The sequence below is a fragment of the Eublepharis macularius genome, chromosome 1 (genome assembly GCF_028583425.1).
Source record: "Eublepharis macularius isolate TG4126 chromosome 1, MPM_Emac_v1.0, whole genome shotgun sequence".
NCBI classification, from domain to species: Eukaryota; Metazoa; Chordata; class Lepidosauria; order Squamata; family Eublepharidae; genus Eublepharis; species Eublepharis macularius.
In genome coordinates, this window is record NC_072790.1 from 66686042 (window position 1) to 66706451 (window position 20410).

The following is a 20410-nucleotide window of genomic DNA, read 5'->3' on the forward strand; positions in this document are numbered from 1 at the left end:
GCATTATGGTATGTAATATTATGTGATCTCTACAGCTGTAACCTTTACTTTATCCAATGTGTTTTATGGCTTTTGCAAACCAAAAAGAAAGGAAAATGGTGCTACAATAATGCTACCTCAAGCCTAGGCTAATAGCATAATTTCATATGCCCCAGCTATTTATGTCTACCTGGGATAGTTCCCTATTTTCCATCCCGCTGGCGGGGGGGGGGGGGGCGGAAACTACCTGTTTCCATTTTTCCCTGTTGAGGATTCCTTATTAGCATTCTGTCCATGCATGTCACTCAAGTTGTAATTTCCCAGGGTTTTGTCCCCCGCAGGGGTCTCTAGAAACAAAACCTCTGCGCAGTCAATGGGATGAATCTTGTCTCAAATGCACATACATACCATCAGCACCCAAATGAAGGCAACGTGCAGTGTACAGCTGAGTTTTTGCACCCTGTAGCTGCTGAGGTAGAGGATGAACTGTTGGTAACCTACCATAGGACTATTAACTTCTCTCAGTATATGTGTAACCAAACTCCCTCTTGGCTATTCAGTCAGTGGAGGATAGGCTATTGCAACCAAGTAAACAAATAACGCAGGCAGAGAAGAGCCTTCAGCAATGCAGTGTCCCTTGGTGTAAGAACTGGAGCATTCCCTATGCTCATCCCTGGAAGAATGCAATTTCCTGTTATTATGCAATAGATCAAGGTGGGTGGAGTGGGTGTAGGGGGTTAGCTTTACCATTCATCAGGGTTTTTTTGTGGAGGGGGGGAGCTCCCAATGCTAGAAAGGGAGAATAGACTGTATACATTTTACAAAGACCAGGGGAAGAAAACAATTCAATGGATTTAATTTTGTATATGCCACCTTTCAGCCTAGTGGGGACCCAAAGTGGCTTACATCATCTTTCCCCCCCCCCACCCCCTCCATTTTATTCTCACAGCCTTGTGAGTTAGGTTAGGCTGAGAGTGTGTGGTTGGCCCAAGGTCATCCAGCGAGCCTTCATGGCAGAGTGGAGGTTCAAACCTGATTCTCCCAGATCCTAGTATGACACTCTAGCCACTACACGCACTAGCTCTTTATGGGATTGTGTGGTGTTGTTGCTAGAGGCAACATTTTAAGAGAGGCTTTCAGGTTTTCTTTGAATTGTAGATGTTGTCAAAATGGAAAGTGGGGTGTCCCTCGTACTGATAGATCATTTGGGGATGATGTCAACCCAAATATGTTTGAAAAGTAAGCCTCTGGCGCTGAATGTCATATGAGAATAGGGTGACAAAATACCTTGTTTAAATAGGGTTGCCAGCTTCCAGGTGGTACCTGGAGATCTCCCAGAATTACAACTGATCTCCAGGCCACAGAGATTAGTTCCTCTGGAGAAAATGGCTACTTTGGAGGGTGGACTCTATGGAATTATACCATGCTGAGGTCCTTTCCCTCCCCAAACCCTGCCATCTCCAGGTGTCACCCCCCAAATCTCCAAGAACTTGGAGTTGGCAATCCTATGTTTAAAGCATGACCAGTGTTTAAGCTGAACAGCATGACACTTCTTTCCCTTATCCTGACAATTCAGATGCTACATATCCTTCTTGCTTGGGTTGAAAAGGAACACCTTTTGTCCTCTGAGGCTTTTGAACATTTCAGATATTCTCCTGTGGTCTATTTCCCCTTCCCTTTTAATCTTGTTAGGTACCTGTGGTAACAACCACCACAACCAACAAAGAGTTTTAATTCAGTTTAATAAGTCTTACAGCATCTTCCAGATGAATACTTTGTGACCTATGTTTTTGTAAGCCAGGGCCCACTTCATCAGATGCATGCAGTGTTGGGCAGCAGATCAAATATACATAAAAGCAAAATAAAAAGAGGAGGGTGGCAGGGTATTACTACAAAGAGTCTGGAGTTGCACTTCAGACCCCATATGAGAATAAGATACACTCCAAAAAGTAAATGAGCCAATCTGACTAGGTTTGGTCAATCTTAAATGTTAACTAATTAGCTGTCTTTCTGGAGTTTTGTTTCTGGCTTACACTAAAGAACTTGATGGGGAGGGTGGCTGTTGCGTATGGAAATGTCTAATCGTTTTGCCCAGAAGAGTAAGTAGTGACGGTACATTCATGAACAGTTGTATTGTTGTCCCACTATGATCTGAGCTCCCGAGATGGCTGGGTAATTGCTAGATATGCCGCTGCCAACTAAGAACAGATTTAAGTGCCACAAAGTGTGACTTAACTACGCACTTAGAGCTCATCAGGTTCACTCCTGGAACCGGTTTCCACGTCTGGAGGCAATTCTCGAATCTGGAAAACGATTGATCTGTAGCACGCCTTGTACAGAACAGGAAGTAGTAAACAGAGTAATTTTGAGGGCGTGCAAAGTCGCTTATACTGACCGCTGACGGAATACTAGTTGAGTCTGTGCGGTTCGTGTTGAACCAGGTTCCTCCGTCTGCTATGAATTTCATGGGGCGGGCGGGGTGTGTGTGTGACTCATTCCCCCTCAAGCTGATTTCACACGATTGTCTTATGGATAAGGGAGGGGGCACGTTCGCTCTCCTGAGGTGCTCGGAGAATTAACACGCCTAGTCTTCAAATCAGATTGACAGGAAGGGCCCAAGTACAGGCGTGACGTGCAGTAGCCCTGCACCGAAACTTGGAAGCAGGCGCTAAGTGCCGCAGCGCTGCAAAGCATCTTCACCAAGACAGCCGAAGCGTTTCCAAAGGCTGTGCGTTTACAGGGCAAAGCTGTATGAGTCGATCGAAAAATCTGCCGAGCGAACCAGCACCAGGTAGTGCTGTTAAGACAGCCACACACAAGACGTGCCTGGAAGAGAGACCGAAACTCTTCCTCCAGCCTCCCACAGGAGACAGAAGGCGGCAGGCGTCCCCCCCCCAGCCGACCAATCGGAGCAGGCCGCTGCTTCGCCCCTCCCTACTGGCCGCGGCTCGCCTCGCTCGGCTCCACGACTTCCCAACCGGTTCTCGCCGGCTCCCTCCGCCTAGGCGTTCCTCCTCCACCTCCTCTCCATCCAATCTCTGCCCTCCGCCACCCTCCGGCCCATTGTCAGCTCAAGTCCTTCCCAGCGTCCCCATTGGCCACGCTCTGGTGCCATTCGGCGCGAGGCGTTTGTGACGTCAAGAGACGCCCGAGCTTGGAGGGGAGGGAGACCGCGCGCGCGCACCCTGCGGAGAGCGAGAGGCGGGGCTTCGACATCTCCACCCAGTCCCGCCCCTCCACTTGCCCTGCGCCAACGAACCGAGGCGCTTCTTTCTCGCCGGCCCCTCCTCCCTCCCCCCCTCTGCCGTCAGCGCCGCGTTAGCAACGCCACCAGACCAGACCCGCGCGTGACCGCGCCGCCCGCTCTTTCTCCTCCTGCCCGGCTTCTTGGCGCTCTGTATGATCCATCGCCGCCGCTCTACTCCGGCACCACCTCCGCGGCCGCCTCCTTTTCCCTCCGGCTCAGCTCCTCTTGCCCCCGGCGGTGGCGCCCCCAGCACCCAGGCTGTATGATCAGGCTACAGTCTTCAATGAGTAACCATATTCCTGTGAGTAACGGGCACCGCGCTCTTCTCTCGCCTCTCCGAAAACGACCGCGGGGAACGCTCCCTTTCACGCGCCCTCCTTCCTGCTCTTCCTCCATGTTGGTCTCTTTGTTCCTGGACCGCGGAGCAGGAGGGACGGAGCGCGCAGCGGCCGGGCCGGGCACACAAAGCCCTCGGTCTTGTCTGAAGGGGCGGGCGGGCGTTGCCTCTAAGCGCCTCGCTTTGGGCGGAGGGGATCCCCATTCATGCCGCTGCATGTGGGACGTGGCGGGGAAAGGACGGGGGCTGGCGGGGGACAGGGAGTGTCTGGGCGGGAGGCGCCGCCGTCCGCCTAGCGGGAAAGAGGGCGAGCCCCGCCGCGGGGGGGCGGGGGCTGGCCGCGACGGAGCAGTCTGCACCCGTGGCTGGGGTCTCTCTGCCGCCCACGCCCGGGAAGCCTGACACGTGTGCCGAGATAGAGGGCGGGGGGAGAGATGCCGTCGGGTTTAGACCGGGCTGACTCGGCAGCCCCGTTGCGCGCACGCTCGTCGCGGGAGGTAGCCCGTAGCGCTTGGTGGGGACCGGCGCGGGAGTCCGGGAAGCCTGGAAGCCCCGCCGAGCGCGGTCCGGCCTGTGCCGGAGACGGGTCCACGTGGCTCATCAGCGCAGAGATTTGCGGAAGGGGGCAAAGCCAGGCGCCGCTTCCCTCTCTCCCTCCCGTGGCAAGTCTTCGGGCTCCAGGAGCAGCAATAGAATAACGCGTGTGGAAAACGAAGTGACTCGAGCGGGGGTTGGGGGGAGCGGTGTCCGAAACGTTCCCCTCCCTCCCCATTCCTTCCCTTCCTTTGGTCTCCTGGGCGCCCCGAATCCCATTTGTCCGAACATTCCGGGTCCAGCTGCCAGGCTCCGAAGCCCTGGCTCAAAATGGGACGGGGGAGGGCCCAGCTTCGACCTCCCAGCTTGTCGGAAACAAGTCGAGGCTTGCCCGGGCTGTTGCTGGGGTGGGGGTGGGGGGTCGGTTGAGCAGCTGGGACGCTGGGACACACACGGGGAGGGGCTTGGCAAGTGAGTTCGGTAGCAAGAGGAGGCTGGTGCAGCTTCGGTTCAGGGGACTGACCCACAGGCGGGAAGGATGGATAAGGAGGGGGAAGCCTCAAAAGGAGTCTTTCGGGCTAAAAACACTTGGCAGGAGCTTATGAAAGTCACTCGACTTTCAGCTGCATCAGAGTGAAGGTTTGGGGAGGGAGGGGAGCGCAGAGAGCAGCTTCTTGGAAGTGATCTTTATTTCTGAATGCTTCTCTTGTCGGCAGGCACTCTCAGTGTTGCTTTGGCTGAGGAAGGACGTGCTTGTGTGACATACGAGAAACATATTAAATGACAAGCAAGGTGAAGCGGGTTATGGGTGTTGAGCTAACAAAGCAGTCGTCTTTGAGCTGAGTCACAGGATTTGTTAAATTTGGTTGGCTCTGAGAATGCCAATCAGTTAACACTTACTGCTTGTGAAATTAGTCCATAATCTATTCTAGTTCACAGGCCAGCCTTCCAATTTAAATTTTCCATCTTCCTCATGAATGTTCATTTACCCACATCTAGTAAGTATGGAGGGGAGTGTTTGAACTTGTAGGAATTGATTTTAAATTGCTTAAAAAAAAAAGTCTTGTGCTGTCTACTTGAAATAAAGTGTCATCAGTTAACTCTTGGACTCTGTGTAAATAGTTGGTGTTCTCAGCTATCTTAAAAGCTATGGCCTGCTATTGAAGGCCACACAAGCCAATGATCAGAAGTGATATTTCTTCAATAGAAGGAGCCACACCTGAAAGGACCATCTGGAAAACTATCCCTAATCCAGTTTGACAGCAGAAGAAGACACTATATAAAACGTTTCCCAAATCATGAATCTTTGATTGAGTCTTTAGATTTGAGTCTTACTGCCTTTTTGCAACAACCCACACTCTTAACTGGGGGAGGCAGTTATTCACGCAAATATGTCTGCTTACATAGATTCTGGCTGCTGTTCCATCCCAGTCCCAGAACTTCCACCTCCTCAAAAGTTCCTTCTGTTCTTCCTCCCCCTCGTCAGTTGTCTACTTAACTTACTTTTCCTGTTTCTACTTTTTCCCTTCCCACACACACTTACCATCTTGTCATCAACTTCTCTGCAACTCTCAGGCCTAGCATTCTGTTCTTGACTTTTTTGCTGCTCCAGGTATCAGCTAATTCTCACAAAAGTGTGCCATACGTTGTGTGCCATGCTGTTGTTCTGTATCCGAATGCTTTGTGTGTGATTGCTGCAGGATGTGCAGAGGCAGCAAAGACTGTATCTGTGAGATGCTTTTGTCATCCAGTGTGGCTGTTTCAGTCAGGCTAAGAATCTTCCGTTAATATTATGGCAGAAACTTGCCTGGAAGGAAACTCTGCTCAAAGACTAGAGTTGCTGCCTTTACTTCAAAATAGCAATACTAATATTGCACTGAGCCTTGGAGCAAATTTTCCTGCTATTAGAGGTGCCTTGTGATAGTAACTCTTTAACGCAGATTACTTTGTTCTGATTGGTCCGGTTAGGGAGCAGAAGGCAGCACTTCCACTAATACTAAAATCAGATCCTCCCCATGCTTTCTGGCATTCAGTGCATCAATTCTCTTTCTTCACCTTCAACTCAACAGTCTATCACTTAAAAGATATTATTCTATATTAAATAAGTACTTGTGAAGTTAAAAGAGCATTATACTTATTCTTTATTATGAAATGTGCTCAGAAAAAAATGCCCTGTAATGTGTCACAAGGCCTTGGAACCTCTCCTGGGGAAGGGAATGCCATAGCTATCCCCAAAGTGTACCTCTGTACCTTTTCTGTTATTTCATACATGGAGGACACTGTGGCTAGCACGTGTAAGAAGATAGGAGCAACCTATTTAGGTTGGAATCCCAGGAACTCTCTCCAGCTGTCGTGTAAGTGAACTTGGGAAGAGCGCAGCATAGTAGATAGGCCTGAGAGAGAGGGTTATTTTAACCTTTTAGGAGATCTTGGTGAAATGTAAACCCAGTCATGTTGTTGACACAGATTGCATCAAGGCTGTAGACCTGAGTGCCAAAGGCAGACCAAATGCCATTGTGATGATTGGTACCTTCAGGTCACAGGACTTCTAAATAAACTTGATTTTGCTGAATGTGAGCATTTGGTGTGAAGTGGTCCATGGCTGTATTCCACTCAGGGATATTCCATCTTATCTTCCATATTGTCTTTATGTTTAGGAATGTCTTACTTCACATATTAGTAGTTGTACCATTGGCCTAAGATATCAATTGACATATTTGTGAAAGGGAGGTAGGAGGAGAATATTTACTATATTGGCCATCCAATCATGTTGGTTGACAGGTTGGATTCTTAGGTGACAATTTCTTTAAAAGTTCAAAATGTTTCCTTGGAATTCATGCAGCATTAATAGTCCTGTGGTGTTCTGAAGGTGAATATATCAGTCTTGTTCAAACAGGTCTGGAACTAGTAATGCTTAAAAGTTACAAAGCACAGTTCACAAATTTGGAAGTAATTTGTGCCTGTAAACTCTTAAGCATGGCAGTTTCTAGATTAACATCAGTGTTCTTGAGAACTTGATCATTTTGCTGTATATCTCTTCTAAGCAACAGCCTAGAGACTTCTGACACTGCACTTGCTGTATTCTTAGACAATCTACACTCAAGGCCGATCGGCACTTTGGGGTCAGGTTGCAATTTTCCATGGGCCAGTTTGGTTAGGGACCCTGGAGGTGTTTTGTCTAGAGGTGGGCACAATAAAAAAAAAATACTGATCAAGCTGATCGTGGATCGGCGCCAGCGATGATCCCGAATTAATGATCCACACCGATCATCTCCCGTTTCAGATCCGTGGATCGTGGAGGCAAAAGCGGAGGGGTGCCCCGCTGTTCCCAGTGATACAGGAACGGTGGCTGATGCCGGTGGCATCTGTGTTTGTGTTTGGCTGTCTGTGTTTGGCCGTTGGAGCTGCCTATCAGGGTTTGCAGGGATGAGATTGGAGTGCCCATGGCTACAGAACACCCCCTTCCCCCTCCCTCCCTTGGGTGTCTTCTCCCAGCTGGTGACTGCTTTGCTGCGCCATGGTTGGAAGGAAGCCCTACTGGTCAAGGCAAGCTGGGCTTCCATTCGGGTTTCCAGGGCGACAGAAGGAGGGCAAACAGAGCTCAGGCATTCCCCTGGCTCCGTTGCCAGGGGAATAGATTGCTGGTGCCTGAGTGTCTGGCTTCCCGATCCGAGCACAATTGCCCCGATCAAGCCCTGATCCAGCCCCCATCCCGACCGCTGGATCGTTGGCCATGCCCAAGCACGATCCGCCAGGTCCCGATCGCGCGATCGCCATTATCGTGGGTTTTTTCTATCATAATGCGCATCGTGCCCATCTCTAGTTTTGTCATCTTCTGGGCATGGAGCAGGGGTCACTGGGGCAGTCAGGGAGGGTAGTTATGAATTTCCCTAGAGGTCCCTTCCAACCCTATGATAAGGAACATTGCTTGTGGATAGTGCACATAGCAAAAAACCTTGCAAATTAATCCTCTCCCTATAGTAGATCATTCCACCATTTCTAAAGCAGTACTTTCAACTAGTTACAGGTGCAGATCCTAGTTCTCGAGAACCCCATTCCTGAAATGTGAAAACACCACACTGAATTATCAGAATTAAAAGTTGCAGTTAGTACTCTGTGGGATGCTGCTGGGAACTTAATGCTGCGTTGGGTATCTTAGTTTTCTTCTTTAACCATGGAATCCAAGCAGGCTAAACCTCAGTCTTTGAAAGTATCCATTCTGAGCAATGGATACAGTTGTTAATGGAACAGATAGATACTTGTTTGTTCCATCCTGTAGTCTTATTTCTTTTCTTTTTTAAAACTCTGCAACCCCTTGGTCCTGCCTTTGTCACAATAAAAAGTCTTCGTATTTATCCTAGAGTCAGCATGGTTTTCATCTGGTAGTTTTTACTGGGATGCTCACAGAGTTTTCCGCTGCTGAACTCCAAAGAGCTGACATGTAGATTACCCTGGTGTTTGTTTTTTTCTTCTCCTCTGTGTTCAAGATCTGTGTGAGATGAACTGGTGATATTGTCTGTATCTCTGGACTAGGCATTGTTAATAGGCTGATGACATCCAGCTATATATATATATCTTTGAGTAAGTGTCTGTGGCTATCTCAGTCCTTGGCCAGTAACTGAATGCTGTAGTCAAAGGTGAAAAAGATGAAGCCAGAAAAAATGGAGGTGACATCGGTTGGAAAGGCTGGTACCTTGGAGGGAACTTTTGCCCTCTGGGCCTGGATAGTCTTTGGCATTATTGGATTCAGTTAAGAATCTGAGCATACATTTGGAGCCAACGTTGTGGACATATAAACACGAAGGCACTGTTGCTAGTGTCACCTTTGTTACATCTGGCTCAAAAGCGATGACCTTTAGACAGGATTGATTGACTACCCTAATATCTGCTGCTCTGATCTTCATACTGCGTTAGTGCATTGTGCGTTATATGAGGCTGCCCTGGAAGACTACTTGGCATCTGAAGGTGGTGCAAGATGGTAGGTTGATTGCTGATCAGATTTAACCAGTCAAATTGTGTCAATTGCACTAGCTATCAGTTTGTTTCCAGGTTCAAATCAAGGTACTGGATTCTTTAATGCCTTTTGGCTTTGGAGGCTTGCAAACTTGAAGGACCACCTTTGCTTACATGAGCCTAGATAGGCTTGCGCTCTGTTCCCTCTTTTTCATTATGGCCTGGGAAGCCCAACTAACCAAAGGTTATACTTGGAGATTTGTAAGGCAGAGCTGTTTAGGTGGGCCATTGCCTAGAACTTACTTTTATGGAAGCCATTCTGAGCTTTTAAGAAAAGCGGTATACAAATACGTTAAATATTCCAGGTGCTTAGGGCCTGTCTACATGATGTAGAAGAGGGACATGGTAGTAAAGCGGGTTACAATACCAAGTAGATTTGCACTCAAGAGTCACCATACTCAAGAACCGCTTGGAACCACTGCAGTGAGGGTTATTCTGTATTTAATGGCATGCATCCTATCACTCTGCATAGAGAACACAATCTTCCTGGGTCTTGAAACCTAAATGGAGAATTTGCTGCATGGATGAGGGGTGGGAATGGAGTGAGGCAGCACAGTTCCGCTTACAAGGGCGGACCTGCTTCATCCCTTTTGTCATTCCAGTCCACTAATCTGCATGGCTTTTTTGCATGTGCCCTTCTGACCTTAGAACAGATTTTTCTGTGGGTTGGAAGGGATCGCAGGAGTCAGAGGAATAGGTGAAAATTCGATGTGCTTACCCTGCATGGATAGTTGGGTACAAATTAATTTTTAATGAAAGGCAACAGTTAAACTGCTCCAGAATGTTGAGACATTACTAACATAGGTTTACTGAATACAGCTGTAGTTTTTTAATAGCAGTTGGCTCTGTAGTCCCTATTTCCTTACAGCTCTATTTGCAGATAATATCCCCTTCAGTATTCCTTCCCCATATCCATGGGACTTGACTACTTTTATCTTTTTTAATATAACATACAAATAGAAGCATCTCTTGTATCCAGCCATCTGCTACAGAAGGTGCCCCTGAAAGTTGTACTTCAGCGCTGGTCTCATACTTAGGACATAGCTGCACATAGCAGCTGTACATTTTTGGTTAGGTATTCTCCCTATTCTAAATCATCGTCACCTGTATAACGCGTAGTGCTAGACTTCTTTCCATGTGTGGTTTCCATAAACTTGCTTTGAAGCAGCATAAGTAAAACTCATCAAGGATCTGTATTGTGTATTAGACCATATTTTTAATCTCTCCTCTGTGTAGCATCTTCACAGAAACAGTTGATCCACCACTGAGCTTTCTCTGTGTGTAACTCCCTGAAATATGTTGCTAAACTGATCCCTGGCCCAAGAGGGTTGGTTGGGCTGAGCGCTTATGGCCTGGCAGAAAAAACATGGTTCCTGTTTTTTTAAAGTAGTTCTTAATGTGTTCTTTTTGTATTTTCCTCATTTTTGTCAAGGGTGTTGGGAAAAGGGTTTTAAAATAGTTTAAAATTCAGAGTTGCAATGAATCTTGAATCCATACAGAGTCAGATGCTTGTTTGCTTTTTAAGAAAACATTTACTCTAAAGGAAAAAGGTACATAGGGTTCCTACAAAACAAAGAAATCTATCCCCTACTTTTTGACAGTATGGAGTGAAAACTTAAACAGCATGAGTAATGGAGATTTTTCTCCTCCTCCTTGACCTTAGAGAGGAAATCATCTGACCTATTGACCAATAGTAGTTTCTCAGTTTCCCAAGATTTCAGCTAGATAAGGCTGTTGGCTCTCTGCTGGGTTTCTCTTCCAGGTCAATGCAGACAATAGCACACTGGGTAAAAACGTTAACCCCATAATGACTGAAAGTCAGACCTTGCGACCTATATTCCAACAAAGGGGAATCATATTCTTCTTATTCTTTGCTTTAAAACTTTCAGTTATTCTTGCAACAGTACTTTTTAAAATTCTTTATGATTTATCTTGAATTGTGGTGCTAGGAACAGTATGTGTAAGTTTTATGAGTAAAGTTGTACAATAGCTTTTTAGAACACTTCAACTCCCTAGGCTGTTAATACAGCCTAAAACATTTCATAGCATTATATGCTGTCTGTTGTTCCCTTTAGTTATCCAACATAATCTGAGAAGTGGTAATCTTGTTCACTTCCTTGTTTAAATGGAACACTTTAATTTATTGCTGAATTGGGGTTTCTGTCTTTGTAGTTAATTTAGGGAGACAGATGACTTGTTAAAAAAGATTGTGTCAGAGCTGTCTTTCTGATTAACTGAAACCATTCTTACAAATAACTTTTCTCAGGGTTGTAATTCAGCTCCCTTCTCCGCTAAGTGATGCAGTTGTTACTGTTTCCCAGGAGCAAGAGCTGCTACTTGTAAGGGACAGGGATAAGCAGACTTGTAGGATTTGTGTGAACTGGAAAAGCCTGGGTTCAAGTTTGTATTTAGCCGTAAAGATCAGTAAATGACCATACATTAGCTGCCACTTTAGAGCTCTGCATGAACTCTGATGAAACACTGGATAGTCAGTGATTCCGCACATGTGGATTTTTAGGTGTGTGGAACAAAAAATCCACCTCAAACTATTGATAAAGTGCATTGAAAGTGCATTATCCAACATGTGTGGAATCAGCCGTTGAATACAAAAAATAAGTCTGAAGGAGGAGAAAATGAGTGAAAAGACCCCAAACCTGCAAATGGTAATCTTAAAATGGAATATAGGATTTAATTATATGTCCACATATGCAACACTCAGTGTTACTGTTGTTTATTGTTGAATTACTGCTTTATTCCTGTTTTCCATATATCTGTGATACTTTATAAATATTGTTAATAAATAGTTATAAAAATAGAATATAGGATGTGTTGCAAACCTGGTTGGGTTTGGAAATCTACTTTGTGCCCAGAATAATCAAATTGCATAAAAGGATGCTGTGGCAAGGAAGATGAGGAAAAAGTTGTCTTCTTTCTTGGTAAAACACCACCTAAATCTCTCCAACACTAAAAAGAAACACAGGTCCCTTACAAGGAAGAGAGCAAGATCAGAGTAATTTAGGATCTCTTGGGAGAGAGTTCTTACATGCAGTACACAGGGATGATCTTGCTTTTCTGCTGGACAGTCATTCACTGGGCCATGTGGAGAATTTTCCAATCCTGCTCCAGTGTCTGCACTAGTACAGAGAAATAGGTGGGCGATTCCTCATTGGGAATGGGGATTTGCAGGGAACTTGTTTACATTAAAAAATTCTTAACCTGAACAATTAGATTTTCACTGTTTACCTAAGACTAAACTGTATGAAGAGTGCCTGTTTGGTCAGCGATCATTAACATTTAACTTTCTTTTCTCTTTGCAGCAGTTCTGTGGTGTTCTTGGTCACACATTTATGGAGTTTCTGAAGGGCAGTGGGGACTACTGCCAGGCACAGCACGGCCTCTATGCAGACAAGTGAACTGTAGAAGTCCATTACTACTCCACCAAGAAGCCCCCTTAAGAGCGGTTACCGAGATAAGAAGTGTTGAATTGAAATTGGCAGAGCATTTTACAAAGGAGTTCAGACCTGGATGGGGTAACCTCAGTGCACTGCCTTTCTTTTTGCCTCAGTATTACTGGATTGAAGAATTGCTGCTTCTTGTTTTAGGAGGTTCATTTCATTTCCCATTGCTCCCAAGTTCATACTTGTCAGCACTAAATTTCAAGTGGCTTTTAGTAAAGTAGACTTCTGTTCCTCTGCATCAGTTTTGTTAATTTTTTAGAAAATTGTATCAATCTTGTTGCACGTTTAACTAAATTAAAATGGCCCGAATGAACCGCCCAGCACCTGTGGAAATCACTTACAAGAATATGAGATTCCTTATCACTCACAATCCAACCAATGCAACCTTAAACAAGTTCATAGAGGTAAGGGCTTTTTAAGGGAATGCTGGTTTATAAACTTTGTATTGTTGAGAACAGTTCATGTTTAGTAGAACATGTTGATGATGTGTTTTTAATTTGCCTCATTTTCATATTATACTTCAATCTTTTGAGCAAACAAGGAAATAATTTAGTCAAGTTTTGGTATGAAGAGATCACTAACTTTGCAAAACTATGGAAATTCTGTAGTCAGCAGAAAGGGTATGAGTGTCCAAGGTAACCTAATCTTTCTGAGATGCTTGTGTTGAAAGTAACTACTGCCTTTAAGCAAACAATATTAAGAACCAAGTTCCCATTAGTAGTAGCTGATGCATTAAGAGTGGAAACAGATTTGAGTAAGCAAAGCTTATTGAGTTGACTATCTGTGGTGGCAAACTAAAGTTGGCTCAGATTTCTTTCCTGAATAACACTGTTCTGGGAATGAAAAGCATTTAAATGACATAGGTCATCCATGTGACAGTTGCACATTGGAATTGTGTTGCATGTTTACATCACAACTAAAGGTTTGAAACTGCAGAGGAAGAGTAAAATTAAGGATGTAGATCAAGCCCCGTCTTACAACTGCTTGCAATACAGTACATTCACACAGTGTCACGTGCATGAGGGTACCACTGGTAACTGCTAAAGTGATACTGGATGATGAAACGGTATCATGCAGCACCAGATAGAGAAAACTGCTCTTGAAAATGGTCTGGCCTACATCACAAGACAGTGTGTGGATGCCAAGCTAATCTGTAGAGGCGTGTTTTAGTGGTATAGCAAATGAAACAAAGTAGTAACATCTGCTTAATTTTATGATGTGCAAGCAAATGGTCATCGGTACCCACATATCTTTGATTTGAGAACCAGTATAGGACAAGTGGAGAGGGATGAGTTCTCATGGGGGAGAAATCTCATTTTTCAACATCCTCTCTCCCTCTTGGTTTTCCTCTGCTTCCCCTGGTGGCACCTGCAGCCTCTCTCTACCCACTTACTCATCTTTTTCTGTTCTTCCCATCTTCAGCTTTTACCTTTTTTTTTTTTTTTACTACTCCTCTTTCCAGGTTTACTCCATCTTTTACCTTTTTTGTTATCTCTCCTCGCCCCCCAAATGCTGACACTGAGGCTTGGAATCCTCAGCAATGTTGGTTGCAGGTTCCTTACTGATCCCCAAGATGTCCCCTAAGATTTTACAAGAGCTCTGTGATATTTTAAAAAGCAGAAATTTTCCTCTGATTTGAGGTTTCTTACTCCTTTGATATATTTCTTACATTACACATTTTCTTGCAAACCTGGGGGCTTCACATGTCCCAGTTTGATGGACTTTTTGATCTCAATATTAGTTGCAGTTTATTTTGATGATTAAATGATGGTATCGGCTTGTGGTAAAAATAAAGCAGCCCACTCGCTGATTTCTGTTTGGTAGGTCAAAGTACATCGATGTTGGGTGGAAATCCAGTACTGCTATTTCTGGATCTTGTATTCCTGGCATATAATTTCACAGTACTTTGTGTTTATAAAGCTTCAGTTGTTCAGAGTAAAAGCTTTGCCATTTTTAAAAGCAGCTTTCAGACTTTACAGATGGAGCCTTGCAGTAATAGTGAAAGGCGATAATTATAGAACAGCTAAGAAGGAACTTGAAATAATCCTTGTTTAAGGTACAGCAGCACAGCTGCACAGTTTTTACAATCACAATTTTCTCCTTAGGAACTTAAGAAGTATGGAGTAACTACAGTAGTGAGAGTTTGTGAAGCCACTTATGACACTGCTCCAGTAGAAAAAGAAGGCATTCAAGTTTTGGTAAGTGGGATATCTGACATCTTAAATTAGCTGTTAGCCTTTTTCATACTGCTTACTGTTCAGCAGGTACTAGTATACATTTGTAGGGCAAGGGTCCCCATCCTTTTTGAGACTGTGGGCACCTTTGGAATTCTTACACAGGGTGGTGGGTGCAACTTCAAAGTGGCTGCCACAAGGAGGCAGAGCCATACACACAGGAAGCCCAGGTGTAAGGGAGAAGAGAGAGAATTTTAAAAGTATACTGGGAAAAAGATGTGAGGGTGACTATAACCAACACTGTGGTGCCAGCTGCAGCTGAAATGGGTTTTTAATCTGTACAGCCAGTTGGATCACCACTAACCAATCAATAGTTGTGCTGGGCAGGAGTCCTACATGGCCCTACTCACTTTGTGAAACCACATAGCAGACACCAGGAAAGGTATCACTGGATGCCATGGTGCCCACAGGCACCACACTGGGAACCCCTGTTGTAGAAGTGTTGTGGATTTTCCTTTTCAGAATATAATATAATAAAATATAAGAGGAATTTTACAAATGACAATGATGTTGTGGCTACTATAAACATACCTGAGGAAAACATGGAATAAAATAAAATCATTCAAACCAGGCAGTAAGACAGCTGTTACAATTAGAACTGCTGACTAAGGAGACAGTTTGAGAACTGATCCCTAGAAACCATGAAGTTCTCCTTGACTCACATGTGTCTCTACAACTGATGTTGAAATGAGACTTGTCTACTTTGCATGGAAATACACAATAGAAAATGAAGATTTCAGCAAATTGGGGTAAAATAATATAAATGGAAAGATCTGGATTGTTGTCTGGCATCAATAGAATATAAACTGCACTCTTCCCAAAGGATTATAAGATGGCTATACTGGTTCTTTAGGTTGTACAAGAAGAGAAATGGTCTAATTCATTCTTTGCAGGACTGGCCTTTTGATGATGGAGCTCCACCATCCATACAGATCGTTGATGATTGGCTTAACCTTTTGAAAGTTAAATTTCGTGAAGAGCCTGGCTGTTGCATTGCTGTACACTGTGTTGCTGGTCTTGGAAGGTAAGCAAAATTTAGTAATCTACCATTGTAGCAGTTCATTTCACTGGACGTATGAAGTGTTTGCATTTTCACTGCTGCTACTTCGGGGCAAACATTAGGTGTGCTTATGTAGCTGTGTAGCATTATTTAAAGGACTGTATAATTGAAATGGGTCAAAAAGCCGTTGATATTATTTAGCCACTTCATTTATATCTCAGTGGGGGCCCAAAATTACCTTTGCCCCTTTCTCCATGTAATCTTCACAACAACCCCGTGAGGTAGGTTAGACTGAGTGTGAGAGCGGCCTGAGGTCACTGTTACAGTAGGAAAAGGGAAAGGTGGTTTTTCCTTGCTGGGAAACTCCTTTAGACTAAGGTTTCCCTGGAAAGCACTTGGGTACCTCCTGAGAACATCTAGACCTGATAAGAAGGGTTCCTTCTAGGGCAGTATTAGACCACAAAAGAAACCACTGGGTGTAAACCCAGTCTAGTGTGTAGGGAAGAGATTCAGAGAAACATCTCAGAGAAATGTATTGTACTAAGGAAGTCAGAAATGTCTTTATAAAAAGAGTTATTATAGAAAAGAGGAGGAATTGATTATTGGATTGAAAAGGGGTAGGAAAGGAGATAAAATACGATTACAAGGAAGATAGTTTTCTTACACAGCACACAATGCCTGAAATAAAAGCAATGAAGTTGGTCTAGCTCAGCTTAAGTACACTTTTCCTAGGTTGAGCAGGTTCTTCAGAGCATGTATGGTGAATTGTTCTGTGAAGGATCATTAACAGGGAAGTTCTGTGGTTAGTATTCGGCAGTATTCTGGTAGGGAAAGAGATCCCGTGTTCATCTTATGTTGGGTTCATAATTTCTAGGAAAAACCATGTAAGTAGTTCCAGGTGCAATATGTAGAACTCACTTTATCAGATGTTTGCAGATTGTCATAGCTAGCCTGTCATGAAATCTATAGGCGGTATTGGGCAGATCAGCATTTCTGGCTAAGATTCACCTAGGAGAAAAATGACACCAGGATATTGTGGAAAAGATCAAGGCAGCCTGGAAAGCCTTCAACATAACTTGTTTTCCTTTTCTTGCAGAGCCCCTGTATTAGTTGCCCTTGCACTCATTGAATGTGGAATGAAGTATGAAGATGCTGTACAGTTTATAAGGCAGTAAGTGTTGACTATGGAAAATAAAACAGTGGAGCTAGGAAAACCTGAGTTTCATATTTCATAGTTTCAGTTACACAACAGCATGTAATGTGCTGTGGTGAAACAGTGAAGCAACTAGAGGCTATATTGGGGCTTACAAAGTGATAGTTGTAGGGTTGTAATTACAGTGGGAATGTAGCTGAAAAGTATTTTGATGCATGATCAACTGGCATTGGTCTACTCATGAGGAAGTTCAGCCTTCTTCCTAGGTCCACTCCTTCCCTCTTGTACTGCCCATTCCTCAAAAAAGAAGAAGCTTGAATTGATGCTGTTACCCTAGATGTCTGCTTTTTTTAAAAAAAATCTTGGAATCCTTCATTTCATACTGTTGCAGTATGAAATGAAATGTTGATAAGTTTAGCAAGTTCAATATTTTTGAGGTGAACACCAAACAAAATTGCTTGCTAACCTCAAATGTAGAGGGATTCTTTGCTCTGAAGATACATTTTTATCCTTACGAAAATGCTTTGTACAGTAATTGAGAAACGCAGGATAGTAATATTGAACCACTTTTTCCTTAACAGTAAGTCAGAAGTGATGATTTTATTATTTTAGGCACTCCCATATATTAAACTCAGATCAGTTCAGCATTTTAATTTTGTTCCAGGAAACGACGTGGAGCTTTTAACAGCAAGCAGCTTCTGTATTTGGAGAAATACCGGCCCAAGATGCGTCTACGTTTTAAAGATTCAAATGGTCACCGAAACAACTGTTGCATTCAGTAAAACCAAGCTGCTCTGGAAGTAGAAGACTAAACTAGATTTGGGCAGATTATATGGGAAGCTATATGTATGTCTTAAGTTCCATGAAGCTTCTGTAGAAGTAGGCCAAAATGGTGGCAGGAGAGCAACTTTGTTTAGATGACATTTTAGAACAGGAAATCTACATGGCTGTTAAAAAGTCTTATTAGTAATTTGTTTCATTAAACTTTCCTTAATCATGCAGTTCAGTTTTTTTATTGAAATTCAGTAGAGACATCTATCACAACATGTGTAGAGATTAGGTGCCAAAAGCCCAGTACACTATTTCTGTCTTTGCAAAGTAGTTCTAAAGTAACTACAGCAATCTGGACTTTTTACTTTTCTCCCTCTGTTACTTTGGTTTTAGTGGAAAGGCTTTGTAGGATAATCAGCCTGTTCACTGTATGTTTGTCTCCCACAATCGCACTAGAACGAATGTCAGGATTTGCACACAATTTACTGATTTAGTCACTTTTGGTGTCTAAACCTTTGTTACTTAATCCTCCATTCACATACATTCTATGGTTACGCATAGAAAGTAATCCTTCACGCTGTACAGAAGCACATAAATCTTTTAACGTCTCCAGACAAAAAGCCTTATAGTAAAATAAATACTGGCACTTAATGTGCAACTTACCAGAGGGCCTGTAAAAGGATGGGAGGGGACTAATTAATATTTCTAGTAAAATGTTGCCTTTGTCTTGTGCAGGAAGTATAGAATATGCCCTTTACTTTAGTAAATATTTTTTTAATGTAGAAATGCTTTAATGTAGCTGAAAATTCTTAATCATAAGATTTCTGAAGATATTGTAATTTCTTTTACTGTAACTATTGAAAGTTGTTTACCAACTATTGCTTTGTTGGAAGTGATTTTGTGTTTTTTCTTGAGTTTCTGCTATGAAAATGGCAGACCTCTAATATTTTGTATGCCTTTTGAGCTGCGTAACTTAATATTTGGATACTTGATAATTTGTTATGTAATTGATAAAATGGTGATGTATTAATGTTCAACCATATATTTATACTGTATTGGGAATGTGTGGTATTAGTACTGTGGGAGAAATAATTTGCCAGTGTTCACCAGCTTGTAAAATCTAGTGCGAGAGCTCAAACATCTAAATAAACTCAAAGCTGCATTGCAGTGTACCTGAAATAATTTATTCTTTCTGTGGTGGGATGAGGGAGAGGAGAGGCTCTTCCTGGTTATGGACATACTTGAAGTGCTAATCTCAGTTAAGAAGGACAAGTTTTCTTGTTTTCATATACATGAAACATGTAAGGATTGACATCTCCCAAACATTGCCTTTTTTAGATAATTAATGAGCTTTCTGTAGGATGGGGGGACATGGCCAAACGCTCCTCCCGGCATCAGCTTTCCATGTACATTAAAACTACCCATGTGTATGTGACCTTGGATCATCGTGGACACCTGCAACCTCAATTTAAAGCAGTCTTTGAATTCAGCAGCTTTAGAAACTTTCTCACTATAAAAATTAGTCATTAGCCTTACCTACCTGATCTCTGTTGCCATTGCCTGTTGGAACTACATTGATTTACTGAAAGTGTCTCTTGTATTCTGACACATACTTTATGCCTAAACCATGTTTAGTCACTTGTCATGTTCAGATTTACAGTTGGTATACTGAATGCACTGAAAATGGAAATTTTATGTCATGTTCTAAAAGATTTCATGAACATACACTACTATTCCAACTGATAAGACAGTTTGCTACACACTGGAGGCAATTATCTAAAAAAGGCAAATGTTTTGGAGATGACAATCCTTACATGTTTCATATATATGAAAACAAGAAAACAGATCTATCTCACCATTTCCAGTCGCTTCTAGCCAAGTTACTTCACGAATGGTAAGTACAGTCATACAGTCAGAAAATACAGATAATTGAATAGCCTTCAGTTTCTTCATTCTTCAAAGAAAGTGGAGACAGTCAGGCTGCAAGAGTTAAGAGCCAATGGCAGTGAAATGCAGCAGAAAAGGCCAAAGCTGGGTGGGCACTGCCAGGTCTAGATGATTTGGAAGGCATGTGATTCTGTAAAGCTTTCTGGATATGCGGATTAGGTGATGTCCCAAAAAAATATTCCCAAGAGAAGGTGGAACAGGAGAGGCTATTCTTAAAACTGTCCAAAAAGCTGGTTATTGGTGTTGGTCAGCATGACTATTTGGAAACTTGGGGGGCGGGGACTTGGGACCCCCCTGGAAAAAGCTGGAATTCTTCATGTGGGGGCTCCCAAAATATAAGTTAAAAAGAGTAGAGAAGAAAAAAAAGAGGGGAGATGAAGTAGCAGAAGCAGGTAACCTAGGCTGACCCATGCTTGCTGAACAAAAACCCTGATGAGCAATAGTGGTTAAGTACACAAAAGCAAAGAATACACACAAAAACAACTGATTTTCTGGAAACACCTCATTTCAGAAGGGGTGCACCATTCCCCCCCCCTTCAGAAGACAGGAAGGATTTGGGTGAAGGAAGTGTCCCTGACGGCAGCCTAGGCCGATCTTGGCTTGCTATACTGTGCCAGGTCACTCAAAGTCTCTAACCTGGTGAAAACGTGTGTTTGCAAATCAAAAGGACAAAAACTGGATGTCAAAACAATGTTTTAAAGAACCAGATAGACGGAAGGCTTATGTGTGTGTGTGTG

The 20410-nt window shown here is 43.5% G+C and overlaps 2 protein-coding genes across 2 annotated transcripts; both read left to right on the forward strand.

The window, feature by feature from the left end:
• Nucleotides 1-3294: 3294 nt before the first annotated feature.
• On the forward strand, nt 3295-12603 carry LOC129330802 (uncharacterized). Its single transcript, XM_054981002.1, has 2 exons — nt 3295-3527; nt 12428-12603. The coding sequence occupies exons 1-2, from the start codon at nt 3489-3491 to the stop codon at nt 12521-12523; spliced, it is 135 nt and encodes a 44-aa protein (XP_054836977.1). The 5' UTR covers nt 3295-3488; the 3' UTR covers nt 12524-12603.
• Nucleotides 12604-12782: 179 nt separating this feature from the next.
• On the forward strand, nt 12783-18898 carry PTP4A1 (protein tyrosine phosphatase 4A1). Its single transcript, XM_054980990.1, has 5 exons — nt 12783-12972; nt 14674-14766; nt 15696-15826; nt 16899-16973; nt 17620-18898. Exons 1-5 carry the CDS (start codon nt 12868-12870, stop codon nt 17735-17737), a joined length of 522 nt encoding a protein of 173 aa, XP_054836965.1. The 5' UTR covers nt 12783-12867; the 3' UTR covers nt 17738-18898.
• Nucleotides 18899-20410: the final 1512 nt, after the last annotated feature.